The sequence below is a fragment of the Lontra canadensis genome, unplaced genomic scaffold, assembly GCF_010015895.1.
Source record: "Lontra canadensis isolate GAN:19392208 unplaced genomic scaffold, GSC_riverotter_1.0 scaffold84, whole genome shotgun sequence".
NCBI lineage: Eukaryota > Metazoa > Chordata > Mammalia > Carnivora > Mustelidae > Lontra > Lontra canadensis.
In genome coordinates this window covers 3883696-3903431 of record NW_022631078.1, presented here as the reverse complement: position 1 = coordinate 3903431, position 19736 = coordinate 3883696, and the positions used below count along the sequence as shown (strand labels likewise).

Here is a 19736-nt window from a genome sequence, read left to right as displayed (position 1 = left end):
TGGGGCATGACCTTCCAGGGCGACCTTGGGCAGGGCGAAGTCCTACTCTTCGGGGTCCAGCCCAGTCCTGAAATCCCCCTCGGCTGCGCTTCTGAGCACGCCCCCAGACCGTGCCTGCCAGGCCGGCTTGTCTGCCGACGTTCAGCCGAGACGAGCTCCTCGGTGACGCTTTTGGGGTGGCCAGTGCCCAGTTTGGGGTGAGCATTTCCCCCAAGCTCCACGGAAGCCTCTTTCCTCACTTCCCCAGTCTCTGCGGCCTCGCCCTCTACGTCAGACTCCCCCAGGGGGCCGAGAGCTCCACGAGGTCCCACGCCGGCTCTGGGCAAGCTTGTGCCCACAGCGCCAGCTCCATGCTTGCCAAAGGAAAGAGAAGAGCGGGCGCCGTGTTGCAGCCAGCGGTGGAGGCTTGGGGGGCCTGCTCTGAACTTGGCAGCTGCACACTGGGCCGGCATCTTAATTCCTTGGGGCCTTATCACCTCTGAAGAAAGAGGTGATGTAGCAGAGGGCAGGACTTATCTCTCCCCGGTACTCCCAGCCCTAATCCTAAGTCCCCTTGGCAAGACACACTTGCCTTTCCATGACCTTTGCGCCTCCTGGGAGGACTGCGAGGGGTTCAGTGTGGCAGCGGCAGAGTGCTAAGAATGTGGGGGACCCGAGCAAGGTGCTTCACCTGCTGGGAGCTGGGGGTTGGTGTGGGGGGGACACGATTTTTGGCAGAGCCATAGCACAACCCCAGGATCAGACCTGCATTCTGGAAAGCTGGCTGTGGCCGCAGTGAGGAGAGAGCTTTGGGGGTGAGGAGCAAGTGTTGTAAGGTCAGGTATGACCTGAGGCAGGGTGGGGTTGGGGCTGGAGCAGACAGGAGGGTCTGGACACTCTTGTGCATGGAAGCCATCTGTCCCCACGGTGACCGAGTGGGATGGACAGAAGCCAGGAGGCCTGTTGAGGAGGGGTCCGCGTTCTCTGGAGACTGGAGAAGGGCAACAGATTTGGGGGGAGGGGGCATCTGGGGGGATCTGAGCAGATGAGCTTGGGTCTGGGGCTGAAGGACCCCAGCAGGCAGGGGTAGGGACAGGAAATGATTTTTCATCCCTTCTCTCATGGGCGGCTTTTTGGCCAACTGTTACAGTCAGTGCGTTAGACGGTGAGTCCCTTCCAGAAAAGGGCCCAGCCTCCTCTTCCTCTGGTGAGCCACATAGCTCCGTGGAAGGGGGCTGTGGCCCAGGACTGACTCCCTGACGCTCAGAACTCACTTCCCCGCATGGAGCCGGTTTCCTCCTCCAGGAGCACAGACAGTGAGGTTGACTTGAGGAGGACGAGACGGCAGACGGGAGTGGGCGTCCTGAGGACAAAGCACCATAGAGACGTCGGCTTCCGCGTCAGAGAGTGAGGCTGAAAGGTCTAGTGCAGAGCGACCTTCCCTTCCTCCTGGAGGGGAAAGCTGGCCTCGGGGAGGCTGCCTCCTGTGCGGCCGCCTGCATCCGCCCGGTCCAAGCTGCTCGAGCTCCGGGGAGGCCGGTGGGGGGAGCACATTTATAATAATCGAGAAGTGCGGAGGGCGAGTTCTGCGGAGACATGTTGAAGGCCATTTGGTATTTTAAATATGCAGCCCAGACACCCTCCTCCTTCCTTCCAAGCACCTGCTTGGGTGTTTCTTAGGGCAAGAAGGAAAGACGGAGTTTCAGGAGCTCAGTTCCTCTACTGCCGATTACAGACGGGACTGCTTCATGATTCCTTTCTGCCGTTCTTGCCTTTGATGTAGGCCAAGGCAGCGCATTCTGGAAGCTTCCTCCATGTCACGTGGCACTGTGAGGAGGAAAGAGATGCAGGGGATGGGAAGAGCTGAGCTTTGGGTCCGTCCCAGCTGGATGGCTTCCGGAGGTGTGGGCTGTGTGACCTGGGGCATCCAGCCCTCGAGCCCACTCCACTCCTCCCAGGGAAGGGTGGGGAAGGTCTGTTCCTGATGGCACTGTGGTGAGGACTTAAGAACAGATGGGCATGTGGGATCCACTCATTTCCCTTCCCCTTCACCAGTTGCGTGTCCCTGTCCCAGCCCGTCCGTGCTCTAGTTCTGGTGGTGCCGCTTTGTTTTAAGTAATCTCTAGGCCCGACATGGGGCTCGAACTCACGACCCCAAGATCAAGCATCACACACTCCCGACTGAGCCAGCCAAGCACCCCACGACCCCAAGATCAAGCATCACACACTCCCGACTGAGCCAGCCAAGCACCCCATCTAGTGTTTTGCTTTCTATGTAGCCACAGTGTATCTTTGTTTTCTTGGGTTTTCCTCTTTGCCGTTGGTCTGTGCTTTTCATTCTCCTCTGCAGGGACCATCATTGGTACTGAGGAAACCTCACTGAGACGTGCGTAATGACGGACCCATCCTGACTGCCCGTCTCGTGTGGGTTTGTCGGGACCACATGGGTCTCCTCTGACTGCCCGGCTCTCGGTCCCAGCACCTTGTCCTCACGGGCCAGCGGTCCGCCTTCCTCACTGCTCATGGCTCTGCTTGGTGGCCACCAAGGCCAGACAATGAGGCCTGGCTCTTCCTCGCCATCCCCTTCCCACCCGAGCCAGGAAACTCAAGGACCCGCAACCACTTTGCGTTCTCCCGCTCCCCATGCTCTCCCTTCCGGGTGACAGTTTCCACTTTACGAACTGTACTTAATGTTTTCGTGTACGTTCGTTCATTCAGTCATTCAGCAAATGTGGGCCGAGTTCTCCTGTGTGTCACGTGCAAAGTAGGACAAAGGACCTATTCCGTGCCACACACCGGAGACACCGGAGTGGCCGGGAAAGACGGGGCTGTTGGCCTCCGGACTTTCACGGCCGTGTGGAGACTGATGACCCCCAAGAGAGCAATGGCTCTCTAGCCTGTCTCTGAGGAACAATAGCTCCTCACTCTTTTTGCTCTGTGGGCTGCGACTTTCTTACCCGTCTTTCCTAAGCTGGATCTCTCTGAAACGCATGGTTCATTTCCACGGACATGAGAGCACCACGAAGTTCCTTGATGCGTCATCTGGCTTGTTAAAATCCTCTCCGACAGTCCCGTTCACGCCGTTACACCTCGTCGGTCAGAATCACAGGGCTTCTGGGTTGAAGACTGACCTTGAGAACGCGTGGTGACTTGCCCAAGGTCACACCGTTGGTCTGTGTGCGGTGAGCCCCGGAACCCGAGGCTATGATCCCGGGTCTCCTCCTAGATCAGCATCTGTGTCAGAGACAAGACCCGTGCAGGGAGCTCCACAGCTGCTTTCCGTCCTTTCAAACGACGGACGGGCACTCGGGTGCCACTCTGAGCAGCAGATGCTGGGGGGAGGGAGCAGGGGTGTGGCTTGAGGACCAGGAAGGCTGACCACAGACCCCTGGGATGACCAGGGTCCCCGCTGGACCCTTGTGCTTCCTGTGGGGTTCCCGGCTTCTAGCACATCAGCTGCAGTTTACAAAGCAGAGACAAGACGTGAAGGTGACGTGCCCGAGGGGCCTACATTTTTCAAAGGGGAAAAAAAAAGGCTTAATTATATCTTTAAGAGGCACAGACACGCCGAGGAATACCAGCAGCATCTGAGACCCGAAGCAGAAATGCCAAGGACGAGGATTTGGAAGATTAACACAGTTGAACCCGGCACCGTGGTCTTTTTGTTGTTGTTCTGGGGCTCCAGGATGCTGGGGAGGCACAGACCCCAACAGGTCAGGTGGACACGCCAGGCACGATGGAAAAGCATGCCTCCCTTTGGCCTGCATGTTGTTGCTAGACTGGTCATTAACTACCATCTTTCCAGAACCTTCTGTGGTTCCTTTTTCCTTCAGGACAGAGTTTTGTTTCCCTTCCCAGACTGTGGGGCTTCAAGGACTGCCGTCTCTTCTTTCCTCCTTCCCTCCTGCCTTCTTTCTTCCTCCACCTTTATCTCACTCAGTCATCACAATGGAGCTCCCTCTGCGTCGGGCTCCAGGCCCCGTGCTGGGGACAGTGGGACGCCCGAGTAGCAGATGCCATCTCCCTTGAAGGGGAGCTGACTGGAGCTTCCCAGCCATGGGCAGAGGTGACGTTATAGCCGCGGGGTTGAGGTATCATGGACCCCAGGGCTGGGGAGCCTTCGTGGAAAAAGACCTAAGTGGTCTAGCTGGTCCCCCGAGCCTGGTCCATAGCAGACACTAATATCACATCTACAGAATCAAGTTGATGGGCGGGGGTGGGAGGGGAGTTGGACCCCTGGGGGAGGCTTTCCAAACTCTATGGGGTCACAGATGGGCATCACGAGTCTCTCTTCTTCCCTTGCTTATTTCCCTGCAGTAGGAAGGTTGATGGTGGTTCTGAATGGATGCTGGTCTAGAATCAGTGGTGGGGAGGAAGCCAGAATGGATGGATGGGTGGGTGGGTGGGTGGGTGGATGGATGGATGGATAAATGGATGGATGGTGGATGGTGGGTGGATGGACGGGTGGGTGGGTGGATGGATGATTGGGTGGATGGATGGTGAGTGGATAGGAGTGGGTAGGAGAGCTGTAAAGAAAGAAGTGATATCAGGAGAAAACCTGGATTTGGTCAAAGGGAGGACTAGGAGGTAGAACTCAAGCTCGGACTATGCTGGGAATGGAGGGAACATGTTCACCTGGACCAGAGCTCCAGGGGAAACGTGGCTGAGCTGAAGAAGTCATGGTCAGGTCCACAGAGTGGGTGTGGCCTGGAAAGGGAGCCCTGGGTTGGCTGGGTTTGTGGTTAGAGGTGGGGATTTAGTGCTGACTTCGGGTCAGAGGGAAGGGGCCGAGAAGCCCCTTTTGGTGAGGTGGGGGACCTGGGGGGTGGGAAGGAGGGGACATGCTTCTGAGCCCTCCTACATGCACTCACAATTTCTTATTTCCCACTGGCAACACGCATATTTGTTCTGCCTTAATCATTTTTCTTGTTAATTGCCAAGACCCTGAGGAAATCCCGGCTCTGAGCGTGACCTGCACCAGATTCGGGCCCACCTCCCGGTGGCCCCTCCCAGTGCCCCCTTCGCTAACACAGCCCCAGGCTTCCTCCCACACCCCTTTGTCTCATCTCTGAGCTGCAGCCGAGTAATGAGCCACGGCCCAGGCCGGCAGAGACAAAACCTGGGAAAGTGCCCAACGCGACGGATATCGTACAAATGTTTTCTACACGTTTGGGGCCTTCCTTTCAGTCCAGTTTTAAAATCAATCCAGTAAAAATACTCAACACTTGCTCTGGTTTCCCGTCAGGCAAGAATTCAGCCATACTTTGAACATCAGGTCGCATTCAAGTTGGAATCGCAAAATGCTTTTTGGCCGTCCAGTAGTCATTTCTGGGGGTGGAGGAGGAAGGTGTCCTCCTGCTTGTTTTGTTTGTGATCTTGAAGGTTGCTTTTTTTCATTGCTGTTTCACAGAAGAGCACGTTAAAACGCAGGAAGGTTAACAAGCTCTTCTGGGGTCGTACCGCCGTTCCCTGTCCCCACGCTGAGCTGCGAGGACAGCCCAACATCTCCTTGACACACGTCCTTAGTGTGTGCTTGGCAACACTCAGAACGTCTGTGGGTCTGAACTGTTCATGCTGTTCAAGTGTGTGTGCATAATAATTTATAATATTTCTATTTAATGTACAAATGTATACATTTTCTATTTCTATATAATATTCATAAATTTATATAAAATATATGGATATAGAAAATTTTATATAAATTTAAAATAGATATTTTTATATATTTATATAAAAGATTTTTAATATATATATTTTAAAGATTTTTATTTATTTATTTGGCAGACAGAGATCACATTAGGCAGAGAGGCAGGTAGAGAGAGAGGAAGGGAAGCAGGCTCCCCGCTGAGCAGAGAGCCCGATGCGGGGCTTGATCCCAGGACCCTGAGATCGTGACCTGAGCCAAAGGCAGAGGCTTTAACCCACTGAGCCACCCAGGCGCCCCAGATTTTTAATATATTCTAAATAAGTATATTTACATATTTCATATTATCTAGTTATATATTTGGCATTATAATAATAACATATATAAAATTATAATCTGTATCACATATTAATTATATGCTATATAAACAGAATGATGATTAATAGAAATAAATACGTATCTGATCGTTACTTGGAGAAATGTACTCTGCACTCCACTGTTCCTCTGTCCCAAAATCATTCTCAGGCTCCCCCAGCCTCTCACCTCTTCCTTGAAGACACAGAAACTTCTCTGAGCACTGGAAATAGAGCAGTAACCTCTGTCCCCAGCGTGGGAGACGTCAGGAGGTAACCCAGGCCACTGGTGGCCTCAGGTAGCACTGTGGGCCTCAGGCCAGGGGAGAGGAGAGGGTGACACGGAGGGGGGCTATCGGGGATCCCCCACCGACCCGTCCAGATTCTATGCCCGGGAGGGGCCGGCGGGAGTGGCCGGGCCGTCAGGGGCCGCTGACAAGCCGCGTCTTTAACAGCTGAAGCTGTTTTCGGCGTTCACCCAGGACAAAGCCACGGTGTCACCGCCGGGCAGGGGCAGAGGAAGGGTGCTGACAACCTGCAGAATATCTCTCCATCAGAGCAAAAGCCCTTGTTTACTTAGAATAGCCTGGAATTCTACCTTGGCTGTTGGGCATTTCACTTTTGAAACATGAGCCCAGAGAGTGAAAGGGGGAATGGCACACCCAGATTCCCCTTCTGACCGTGAACTTGGCGTTCCTGACCGGGAACCAGCGCCGCTGCAGAAGGCGTTTGCCAGCCTGCAGGCCTCCCAACCCCAAGCCTTTGACATGGGCAGAGACACGGCCCTGGGGGCCTGCACACCGCCCTGGGCTTGGTTCCCAGGTCTGGCGGGGGGAGGCGGTCAGTAGTCTGATGCAGAAACAATCGGGGGAGTTCACAGCACATGGTTGCGGAGCTGCGACTCCCCAGCTTGCTCTCTGCCCACATGCTGGGGCAGCACACCACCACAGTCGGCTGAGAGGCGCTGGTCCACACTTCCCACCCCTGCCTCAGTGACGTCGCCTCTGTAGCTAAAAATCAGCCACGGAAATTGTGCAGTCCAGCGGGAGACCCACCCCTCCACAGCACGTGACTTGGGGCAGGTCCTATCAGAGCAGGTGGGATGGAGAAAGGACTTTGGACATCATTCATGCATAGATGTCAACAGCTGTTGGTGGCACCTGCTTGGCCATGTCCCGGGGATCCATCCACCTGCAGACTGCTTGTGTTGCTTCCTCCTCCAAGAAGCCTTCCCCGACTCCGTCCGGTCAGGCTAATGCCCACCGTAGTCCCATCTGTCTCCTCCCAGAAGGCAGGAGAGTTTGCTCTGAGCCTTTGGGTGTCCTGCAGAGGCAAGCAGGTGCCTGCAAAGCCTGGCCCAGAGACAGGGAGATGCCCAGGCGCCGGTTTGGAGAGAGTTACAGAATCTGCTCTTCCCCTCCGATCCCGCTCCCCTCTAAATCTCAGGGTGTCTTCCAAGCTGGGCTTTGTCTGAGCCCTGTACTCTGAGCCCTGGCAGAGCCCATACTGCAGGCTGCCGGTCATGGCCCTCGTGTGGTCCCTCCATCGCCTGTCCCCGCCTGTCCTTCTGGCCCTGGCCAGGCCCCGCTGCTCAGGCTGCAATGCTCTGAGACTCTGTTGGCAGATGCTTCTTGCTCATCGGTTCCCACCAACACTGAGCAGTGAGCTCAAGTGTCACCCTCCACTGTGATCTTCCGTGTCACAGAAGACAGGATCACATGTGCTTTGCTCCTTCTGCTGGGTCAGAACCGGACACGGTGGGTAGGAAGGAGACGGACGGGTGTCTCCCGGGCGTCTACGCCACACCAGGCCCGCTTTTAGGCTCTTCCAAATCCTCTGTCAGGTAGATGGCCAGAATGAACTCACAGTCATTTGTCCTCTGGAGGTGGAAACAGAGCCCAGGGGCGACCACCAGAGGTAGACGTTACTACACAGGGGATTCAAACGTCTGGCTCCGTGTGGGATGCGAGGAGGTCTGAGATGCCTTCTGTTCTCTCCCTAGGTGTCGTGCGCCAAGTGCGGCCCATTGTGGGCCCGTTCCATGCCGTCCTGAAGCTGGAGATGAACTATGTGGTCGGGGGTGTGGTGTCCCACAGAAACGTTGTCAACGTGCACATCTTTGTCTCCGAGTACTGGTTCTGAGGGCCTGTCCGTGCCATGCGGCCACACCTGTGTCTCCGGGCCAAGTCGTTGCCACACCAACCATGCCTGTCCCCATCGACATTTCTTAAATTGATGTATTTGTCTTAGCGTTAGGCCAACATGTATTAAGCCAGATGAATAAGTTCATCTGGTGTATTTTGGTATTTAAATAACAAGTCCAGTTACTCAACTGTCTGTTGAAAACCTTGCTTATTTTTTGACTCCAAGGTTAAAGTTTGCTCCCGTTCTCTACCCTGGCAGAGGGGGGGGGGTGACTGGGCATTGGTAAGGATCAAGAAAAGAAAGACATTTTTCAGGGGGCAGCCAGTCTAGACGCCGAGAGAAAACCAGTTTCGGCACTGATCATACGTAGTTTGACATCTGGTACTTTTTTCGCCAATCGGATGCAGTGTGTCCAAGGACGTGGGTGCTGTCCAGTAGCAAGTATGACCTGCCCTGCCCCGATGCCTCGGGGAGCACTTAGAAGGTGTGTTACAGATCTGTTAAAGCAGGAGAATTTCCTCGGGAGAGACAGAGCCTGTTAGGTTTAAGTGTGGACCCTGCGTGGTCAGCGAGGGAATGGCTGGGTTTTCTCTGCACTGTGCATCCGTCTTTTTTCATCAGAGGTGGGGAAAGAAACAGCTTTGTCATCCTCCTGGTGGCCTGTGCATGAGGGTCTTTCAAGAAGAGGTTCTCCACTAGCAAAGCTCTTGGGACTGTCCCTTCACACCTTCTCAGACACCCTCCCACCCCCTGCAGAGGTTTTGGGTGGGGCCCAGCCTGTGCGTAGGAATAGCTTCCCACCCGCGTCGTTTCCGATTCCACACCCGCCCTCTGACAAGTGTGGTTCAGGCTCACCCCATGCCCCACGCCCAGCCCTGCCTGAGGAGATGGTGTTGTGTATGGGATTCTGGTCCCCTCTAGAAATCACCGGGGAGAAATAACGATTGTCTTCATCAGGAAGGAGAGACCCCAGGGCACGGGGAGTCCCCACGCACTCGGCCTGTGGTGCTTCATTTATTTGTTCCCAGAACCCGAGGAGTTTGAGGTGAGCAGACAGGGCTCCAAGAGAGGGACACCATGGCCCAAGTCGCAAGCTTTTTAGGGACATGGGATTCAAAGTCAGTTGATCAGACACCGAACTCCACTCATCTGTGAAGCCCTGCGTCAGAGAGATGTGGACGGGCCCAGTCTATAGGGTCTCCCGACACCCTCAGCATCGGCAGGGAGCCCAGCCTAGCCCATGCTCAGTAGCACCCTGGGACCCACGGGGATTCAGCATCCGGGCCCCTCGCTCCCACACATGCCCCTCCTCTAGGTGCCCCCCGCCCTGGGTTTTCCCAGCTTCTTAGGCAGGGACCCCGCTTGGGGCTCAGAGCCTCTCTCCTCCCATGCCCCAGCTCATCTCAGCAGCCCGGACCCTGGCACTGGCTGAGATCTTAGCCCCACAGGGGATGTCACCCTTGCTAGGATTTCACTGTGGCTGGCGTTCTGGTCATTCAAATGAGCGCTACTTCCACTCTGCAGGGTGGGGTCTCTAGCTGCCTTTGGGGCCTCCTGCCTTTCTGAGGCCCCTCATTTGGGGCATTATTCTGTCAAAGCCAGGCCGGGGCCAGCCAGGCACAAGACCTGCAGGGTCTGGGCATCCTGAATTGCTGGGAAGAGGGGGAACGGGATGGGCCTGGACAGTCCAGGAAGTCGTCTCAGCAGCTCTGGATGCCGGTGAATTGGGGTCTTGGTGGGGAAGGGGGGACCTGGGGTCCGATCACAGGAATGGAAGCCTGGGGTGATGGGCAAGAAGTGAGAAACCACTTGGGGTTCTGGTTTCCTGCCTGCAATTTGGGGGACAAGTCTGCAAGGGCCAGGCAGCTGGGGCCCAGGCCCTCAGAGATCTGGGAAGGTTTCTCCCACTCCCGGATTCCTGGGTGGGGCAGAGTGGGACGACAGAAGCGAGGGCCCCTGGAAAAGGCCTTCCCACTCTTTTTATAGGGGTTAGGGTGGGAGCTGCCGTTGGTGGGCAGAGCTGCCTCCTGTCTCTGACTGGCTCTCAGAGGAGCGTATGATCCATGTTGGCCAATCAACCTTCCTGAGCCTAGGCCGGGGGTGGGGGGCGTGGGAGCGGGCTGAGGGAAAGTGCTGAGGGCAGGGAGCTACCTGGTGGAAAGCAGAGGGGAGAAGAGCAAGCCGGGCCCTTGCCCCGCCTGACTCAGAGCCAGAGAGGCCGAGTCAGACCTCACCTTGGCAGGGGCCAGCAGCCCGGGTCACCGCCATCCGCCCAGCCTCAGTTTCTGCACTTGCAAAGTGGAGGCAGTGATCCCTGCCCGGCCGCCCAGCCCCCGATGGCAGCCCGCGGCACTGGAGACCCGGAGTCCAGAAGCACTCTGCACCTGTCAGGAGCCGCGTGCCTGTGTCCGACCTTACTTCACTCATCATTCAAGTGATGATGGTGACGATGGCAGCGATGGCCACTGTCAACCAGGCCACACCAGTGCACTCTGCGTTTCCTTTTCTTAACCACCCATGAGAGCCCAGGGAGACAATTGTGTTGATTACACAAGAGCCCAACTTTTCATATTTGATATCGTGCTCTGGGTCGGGCACCCGATGGACCAATACGTGTCCCATTATTCTTGCCAAGGAGTTCCTGCCAGGGCCGGCTTCAGCTGCCTTCCCGACCAGCGAATATGAACCAGCCAGGCCTCTGGGCCCCAGACAACAGTGATCGCTTTTTAATTGTGGCCTTAGGACAAAATAATAGAGGGGAATCACCATAGGGAAAGCGAGTTCATAAGCAGGATGAGAGGCCAAAGGCACACACACACTAGACCAGATCGTTTTTGCTGATTTGGTAGTCGAAGAAAGTTGGAAGGAAGGTTCCAGAAGGTCTGGGCTGTTCTATTCTACTGGAAAGCCATCTCTGTTGTGAGGTGCTCCGAGGACCACTGCAGCATGGTGGCAGGAGGGCCTGGGTGTCCTGGCGTCCTGGAGGGACCAGCATGAAGGGCGACAGGAGGTAAGCCCCCTTGCCTAAGTCCCGTCAAGGTCCTCAAGTGAGTTCAGGTGAAGAAAACACCTGGAAGTCATGCTACATTTTTTCATTCCCCAGTGTTTTATTATGAAAATTTCCAAACACGCAGTGAGAGAGGTGGAAGCATTTGACAGTGAAGGTTGGGGTCCCCCACCTCCTAGGTTCTACCATTATCATTTTGTAAGATCGGTTTGCATTTTGAAGAAATGGTCACTCAATGATATTAAATTTCAAATTAAACTTTAAAAAAAAAAAAAAAAGCTTTTGGGTTTCGCAGGCTCAAGTTCAGATCTAGCCACTCTTGGACCGTGTGCCCTTGGGCGAGTGGCTTCATATCTCAGACCCTCAGTGCTGCTGCTGCAGAGTGAAAGTCATCTCCGTACTTCATGCCAGCGGCTGCGGGGACAAAACGGTTGGATTACGTCAACAGCACAGGAACCGCCACACATCGGGTCCCCGTAAATAGTGCTATCATCACAGGTGGAGTTGAAGGGGCGTTCTTTATTCTATTATTGTATTATTCTTTATTCTATTATTAGTCTCATGTGGACCAGCTGGGGACGCAGCAGGAGTTTACAAGTCACCCCAAGTGGCCTCATGAGAGCTGGCTGCCCCCGCAGACCGCTCGCTCCTTCTGTCTGGGACACCAGCTGCTAGAGGGCATGTCCACTTGTCCCCGGGCCGCTTCCTGGACCGCTAGACTGTCCCCCTGGGCCAGCTCGCATATTGTGCCCCCTTCTTCGGCCGCACTCTGCTTGCCCTGATGACGTCTGGGTCTGGGAGCTGGCAGCCATCCCACACCTCCCATCACACTGGCCAGCATTACTCGTGCCCGAGAGATGGGCTCCTAGGGGCCGCCGACCATCCTCCTGGAAGTGGAATGAGATGGAAAGTGACTCTTGAGTGACTCGCAAAGTCTTTAAGGGAGAAGTAGAGCACGGCAAAGCTTGTGAAATACAGCCTTTAGGGAGTGTGGGGACAGTCGCCGTGACCCCGAATAATCATTACATTTTGTAGACACATTTAATGTGCCAGGAACGCCTCTGTAACTTCCCCCCACATACACATACACCCACACGCACACACTTTATCCCCAGCCCCGCGGCCAGGTCAGCTCAGGGCCATCTTCTCTCAAGAAGACACCTGTGTCACCCCTGGGATGACCCTTCACTCCCATCGCTGTCGAACTCACAGTGTGACCCCCTGTCCCGTGCTCTGGGACTTTACTTTCTCAAAACTTCCAAAGATGCAGTCAAGGACAGCAAGGAGTCTAGAAACCTCTCGCACCCATCCCCCAGCTTCAACAATTACAGACGTTTTGCCAGTCCTCTTCCATCTCTCCCCTCCCCTGGCTTCTTTTTATTTTACGGGAATTTTTTTTTTCCAATAAACTTCATGTTTAGAACCATTTTAGAGTCACAGAAAAGTTGTCAGGATCGGGCAGAGTTTGCGTACACCCAGCCCCTGGTTTCTCCATTGTTGATGTCTTGCATGAGTCCGGTCCACTTGTTACAATGAATGAACCCATATCGATGCGTCGTTGTTAAGTAAAACACATTCTTTATTCTGGTGCCTTTGGTTTGTACCAAATATCCTCTTGTTGTCCCAGGACCCGATCTAGGATCCTATGTTACATTCGGGTGTCATGTCTCCTCAGCTCCCCTGGGCTGTGACAATGTCTCAGACTCTCCCTGTTTTTGATGACCTTGGCAGTTTGGAGACGTCCTGGGCAGATATTTGTCAGATGACGCTCAACTGGGATTTGCCTGATGGTTTTCTCACAGTTAGACTGGGTTATGGGTTTGGGATGACCGCGGAAGGGAAGGGCCCTTCCCAGCCCCTCCTACCCGGGCACCTGCCATCCACAGCACTGAACGCTGGCGGTGTTGACCTTCATCACCTAGGCAAGGTGGGTCTGTAGGCTTCTTCGCTTGAAGTCACTCTGTCCCCCTATCCATTCTGTCCTCTTTGGGAGGACGTCACTATGCAGAGCCGGGGACTTTGTTAGGCATGAGAACTTACTCTCCACCATCGTGAGGGAAGAGTACAGGGATATTTTAAAGCAAATCCCAGACATCAAGTCATTTCATGTTTAAATATTTTAAACACCTTTTTTCTGTATACCTTTCTAATGATGAGGGCTTTTAAAACATGACCACCACACCTGTTACACCAAACAGTAATGATGAGTCCTTAATTATTTCTAATAAGTGGTTTATGGTATTTCTAATTCAACTCAACAAGTACTTAGCAAGATGGGTAGAAGGACCCTGCTGGGGACCAGGGGTGGCGAGGACACAAAGATAAAAAACGATCTGATCCCTGGGATAGGGGATGGGGAGCAGAATAGAAGGTAATCATTTCCTTAACAAAAGGAGCTTTTCATTTACCAAAGGACTCACCTTGGGACTGTTTTTACAAAACCAGACTCCGCTTTGTGTTCAGGGCTTACAGAAAACGGACTTGCTTTATTCTCCACGTCATTCTCCAAGCCTCAGCCCAAACATGTCTCTCGGAATTGAGGCTTCTCCTGGATCCCCACGACCCGGGGCACAGACTTCCCTTCATACAGCACATGTCATAAGCACGTATCCCAGATAATACGGGACTGCCTGACCTGGAGTCCCAGATGTGCTCACCTCATTCCAGGCAGGGCTCTGGCACTGAGACGGCAAGTGATCCGAGCTGGGAACTAGAGGCCGGGGAGGCCGGGGAGGCCGGGGAAGGGGCACAGTGTGAACAGGACCCCTGTGCACCCGCTCCCAAGTCTGGCTAGAGTAGGGCAGGGGGACTGAGGCGAGGCAAGGGGGCTGTTTGGTAAGTGAAATAAAGTTCAGGGTTCCAAGGCACTCTTTATGTGTAGGCGTTAACTAGAGTCCCCCCAAAAGATAGGTCTAAGTCCTAATCTCAAGCACTTGTGAGCGGGAACTTACTTGGAAATTGGGTCTTTGCAGATGGGATCAAGCAGGGCTTCTCTGCGTGAGCCCGTCCTGAATTTAGGATGAGTCCTAAGTCCAATGGCAGGTGTGATTACAAAAGAAAAGAGAGAGAGACTCGACATGCAGACCCAGAGGGCATGGCCACCTGGAAAGGGACACAGAGGTTGGTGAGGCCCCCACAAGCCAGAGATTGCCAGCAACCTCCAGAAGGTGGAGAGTCCTGGGAAGAAGTCTCCGTCAGAGCCTCCCAAAGTGGCTAACCCTGCAGACACCTCAATTTCTGGCTGCGGGAGGACACACTTATCTGCTGGGTGAAGCCGCTAGGTTCATGGTGATTTGTTGCAACAGCCCTGGGACGTGATATCCTCGTGTGTGTGCGCACACATGTGTATGCATATTTTTTTAAAAATTCCTGCTCCATAATACATCTTTTTTTGGTTTATAGAGTCCTCGGACATCATCAATGGGAAATTAATTCTGCTATTTCCTCATGTTTTGCAAAAGTGAGGCAAAGATGAGTGTGGGTGCACCTGCCTGGCCTGTCCCTTTGGTCTCAGTCTTAAGGACAACAGCTACGTCACAGGCACCTGTTTCCCTGGAAATTGCTGCTGGCGAATCGGGGGCGGGTGGTGGGCATAGAGCGGAGGGAGCCATCCACCTCCACACGAGTGGTTCAGTGAAAACTAGCGTCCTGAGTGACACCGAGTAGCCCAGAAGATGGACCGCCGCAGCCTTCCATTTGGGGAGTTCAGCTGTGGTCCCTGGTGGCCATGAAAAGTTCGAGGTGCCACGATTTAATTATTCAACATTGTGGGGCATGAGGAGGTTTGGGCACGGGACACCAAGGGATCCACTGTAAACGCAGATGGTTTGTTCATACTCGCGGCAGCTCCTGCGTGGTTCAGAGGCCGTGAGCAGCGGTGTATAAGCTTCCGCAAGGGAGAGGGGCAGCCATATGAGTCAGCGTGAAGCACTCCCTTCGGATCATTGAAACCACCTGGATTTGGTCTCCTGCAGAGAAATGTCACCGTGGCTCGTTCCTGTTGACTTTCTGCAGGGACTCAGGGTCTGGTGCCACCGTCCTGGGAGCAGTCTCCCGGATGGTGTATTTGGGGCCCCGTGAAACAAGCATGGGTCTGTACCCAGCTGGAGCCAGTCCAGGAGCCAGCCTAGACACTCTCCCTCCAAATGCCGTGACCTCCAGGTCCTGCCGCCCGCTGGCAACTGGCTCCTTTAGAGCAGAGGACCCGGGGTCCCAGCCCCTCTGCTTTGTTGGCGAGAACCTGCACCACCTGGGCCCGTTCCTTCCTTCCTTCCTTCCTTCCTTCCTTCCGTCAGTAGCCTCACTCCGCCCCTCCCCCAGCTGAATCTTTCTTCCTGTCTCCCCACAGCTGCCAGGCGACTCTACCAAACCTGCTCCTGGTCCCAGATACTTCATGGGCTCCCGTGTCCACCTCATGGTGTGGCTACAGGATCCCTCACACTGGCCCCCCCTTACTACCCACCACTCCCCACCCTGCCCACTCCACGCGGGGTCCAGACACACAGAACTGACTCGCACGCACAGATCCCTCCACCTCGACTGACACCCTCTCCACCTTCCCCGCCGGGTGAACTTCTCCTGACCCCACAAGATCGAGCCTAAAATGCCAGCCGTTTTAGGTCTATATCCAAGAGGACTGAAAGCAGGGACTAGAACGGATATTTGTACATCCATGTTCAGAGCAGCACCGGTGACAACAACTGAAAGACGGAGACAACCCAAGAGCCCGTCAGCAGGTGACTGCATAGACAAGACGCGGTGTAGCCATTCAGTGGAAAATGACTCATCCATAAAAAAGAAGGAAATAAGCTGACCCCGAAGGGCAACTATTCTACAGTCTGCTTCTAAGAGGTAGGTTCTTAGAAGAGGAAAATTACATCAAAACAGAACATAGAGCAAAGGTTTCCAGGGGCCGAGGAGATGTTTTAGGGAGTCAGTGTCCAATGGGTACAGAGTTCTTGTCGGGGAGGATGGAAATCTTTGAGGTATAGAAGGGAAAGGGACAAGAACATTGTGAATGTCTTTGGTATCACTGAATCGTACACTAACGAAGGACGAAAATGATAACTGTCATGCTATGTGTATTTTAGCATAATTTTTTAAAGATTTTTTTTAAAGCAATCTCTGTACCCAGCACAGGGCTCGAACTCACAGCCCCGGGATCAAGAGTTGCACACGCTACCGGCTGAGTCAGCCAGGCAGCCTGCATTTTTTTTTTAACTCTAAAAGAGAAACACCTGTTACTCTGAGACGCCTCCTTTAATTTCCCAGGTGTGATCGGTTCTTGCCTCCTCCGTGCATTTGGAAACTTCCTGTGGGAGCTGCTTTGTCCGATCACGTGCCTGTCCCCCACTGGAGAGCCGGCACCCAGAGGACAGGGACTCATCTCCGTTCTGGGTTTCCCCTGGCTCGGTGTCGGGCCCAGAATAAGCTCGCAGGCCATGTTTATTGGATGGGAGAGGTAAGACCACCATACCGTGGGCTGAACTGGGTCCCCCTCCAAATTCACACGTTCAAATCCTACGCTCCAGTGTGACTCTTTGAAGATGGGGCCTTTATGGGAGTGATTCAGGGTAATCGGGGAGGCGCCCTGACCTGAGAGGGTCAGTGTCCCTATAGGAAGAAGAAAAGCCCCCAAGATCCCATATGGACGTCATATGGACACAAGGAGAAGGTGGCTGTTTACAAGGCAGAAGGGAGCCTCCCCAGGACCCAAGTTTCCTGGTACCTTGGTCTTGGATTTCAGCCCCCAGAACTGCAAGGAATGAATGAACGTGAAGGCCTCCTGCCGTATTTGCTCCAGCAGCCACACCATGCCACACAGCAGACACGCAGGCCTGTCGAGCCATCTGAGGACCCGCGACAGCGCCATGGCCAGTGGGCGCTGAGGGCGGTGGGAGTTAAAGACGGGGCAGTCTCGGGCCGGGGGGCGGGGACTTCCTGGTCTCTCAAGCATCGAGATAGTCTAGGGTCTCCTGGCGGGAGTTCTGTCTGAGAGCCAACCGAAACCCACCCCTTCTCACCCGCCTCTTTTCCCCCATACCGTAGCTTCAGGCTCGCCAGAAAAGAGGCCGTTCATTGGAAAGGCTCAGCACCCACGGGTACAAGACCCAACCTCACATCTGCCCCAAAGCAGGCCCGAGGCCATGGTCTCACCCCCGGGATCCTCTGTGCCCTCTGCCGAGAGTCCTCTCCAAAGTGATGCTTGTGTCGGCAGGTCGGGGTTGGCCAAGACGAGGCGCTGAGTCAGCTTCTGCCCCCTGCCCTGCTCCCAGCCTCCTGCCTCCAGACTCCGGCCCCCAGCCTCTGGTCTGCACCAAGGACCACCTTCTCCCCTTTGAATTCCACATTGGCCATCTTGTGTTGACACTGCCAACTTCGGGGCGAGAGATAGTCACAATGGTAAAAAGCGCTAGATATGTCCGTGACTATGGTTTAGGTTAGTAAAAATGCTACGTACCTACCTAAGTGGGGCTCTAACCCCAGAGTCCTAGATGTTGCTTTAACTGCGGCCTCACAGGGTTTAGAAATTAGAAAGGAATGTTTTCCACTCTGCAGAGTGGAAACACTCTTATCCCATGGCCTATCTTGACAGCTTGATAGTTGCTCTTCCAACCCAGCCTAGATAATTGCATAATTAATTGCGTGCAGGTAGCGCACGCAGATGAGGTGGTTATTAGGGGCGGGGAGCCCGACACCCACTCCCCTGGAGGGTGGCCAGGCTCACCTCTGCGCCAGGTCCCCGGTGGGAAGGAGCCTCCCGCCCCCGAGCAGGGTCTTCTGTGCATGCATTGATCCAAGGACGGCCAGACCTGGCAGTCTGGTGGCCCTCATAATGACGGGTCAAGTCTTGGGCTGTTCCCTAGAGCGGAGGCCGGGCCAGCGTAGTTGCAGGGAAGCTGAAAAGAACTGAAAGCATCCCCTGGGGCTTCAGCCATTCTCCCTTTGGGTTTCCTGAGATTCTTCTGGAAAGCCAGACTCTACTTCCTTCCTGCCACACACACCCCCACTACCATGGTCCACGTAGCTCAGGGGTCTGACACACCTGAGCCTGGGCTGGTTCCCTGAGTCCTTGGCGGTAGTCATGATGCTGGAGAACGGATGCAGCCCCACCCTTGGGACAAAGTATGTGGTGTCTGTGATGGTCAGCTTGACCGCTTGCCTGGGAGCCCAGGAGAACCTTAGCGTATGTGACAGAAGCCCACGTTGTAGGGAAGCCTGAAGCCCCCCCTCCCTCTCTCTCCCCCCACACCCCTACAGAACCTAGAGTCTGCCCAGGAGCCCTGGTTTGGGGCAGGGCTATTGTGAAGAAGGAGAGGCAGAGATGGGTGGTGATGGAGGCAGGAGATAGGCACGCAGAGCTCTGGGCATTGAAGAAGTCCAAGGAAGAGGGGGTCACCTGGAAGGTGGGACCCAGAGCTATTGAAATGGCACAGAGCCCATGTGGCCATCTAACCACGCGCTAACAGACCTCTCTGCGTAGTGGCCAAGGGCCAAGGTCCTAAATGGGAAATCTAAGGAGGTACCAGGACTAACTGTAATGGGGTCATCGGCCAACAGCTATGACCCTGACGTTGTATTATTGCATGAACCCCTCCCTCTCACACCCCGGCCACGCCACCCCAGATCCTGCACGTTTACAGGTGAACTATTCCAATCTGTCTTTCGAGAAGCCAGTGATCGCAGATCATTCCTAAGAGGCGAAATGCTACTCTGCCCTCCTTGTGGATAAAGGCAGACAGATCTCAGAAGAAATTCTGCTGGACGTCTTTTCCTCTCTGACCAGTACATTGCTATGCACACAGCAGGTGCCTAATTCTTGTCCTAGAGAGCAGAGCCTGCCTTCCCCGGTGCAAAGAGTTTGTGATCCTACAAAAAAATGATTTCTGCCTTGTCTCCCTTGATGAGCCTTTACTGTCAGCCCCACCCACCAGCAGCATCGCCGTGGAAACCTGAGCACACCAGCTTCCCAAACCAAAAACCACAGTCCAGAAAGCACCTGGTGTCCCGGGCCATGTGCTAACAGCACTGACGTCACAAGAGAACCCCCTCCCTTCTGGTCCATGATGAGAACATTAGTGTTGTAGGTGAACAGGAAGAAATCCATTCCCAGCACAACAAACCCAACTGGGACCTAGGGGCCACTGTCCACATTCCACACTTCTTCTGGTCCACAGGAAGGAAAAAAAGACTTTATTTATTTTCTGTTTGTCCCACAAAATTTCAGCGGAGAACACTAACCTGGGGTAACATGAGAAAGTTTATGGGTTGGTCTGTGACTTTCCTGCCAAACATTCTGTTTATTATGCGACAGGAAGACAGACGCTGCTGGAGGTGAGTCCTGGTGTGGTGGGTTTACACCCCAGGGCTGGGCTTCTTTGGGTGGTGGGGGCGGCGGGGGGGGGAGGCAGGACGCCCAAGGCAGTAGGCGGGCTTGCGGAGCTCTGGGATGGACACCACCTGCTACTCACACATTTTAACAGAGACTGGGAGAGGAAAGGTGCTTCCAACTGAACCAGGATGGATTACTTTAGAGAAAGACCATCCACCACCTCCAGGCAGCACTGGGAGGTCGATACTAGTAATACCACCTGGCAGATGACCTCCC

At 54.4% G+C, this 19736-nt stretch overlaps 1 protein-coding gene across 1 annotated transcript in view; it reads left to right on the top strand.

Annotated features, from left to right (window-relative positions):
* The window catches only part of FBLN1 (fibulin 1), a 79704-nt gene extending 70930 nt beyond the window's left edge, over positions 1–8774 (top strand). The window contains exon 17 of the mRNA XM_032882779.1: positions 7979–8774. Coding sequence (XP_032738670.1) covers positions 7979–8118 — 140 coding nt within the window. The 3' untranslated portion in view covers positions 8119–8774. The remainder of the gene's footprint in view (positions 1–7978) is intronic.
* The last annotated feature ends 10962 nt before the right edge of the window (positions 8775–19736 follow it).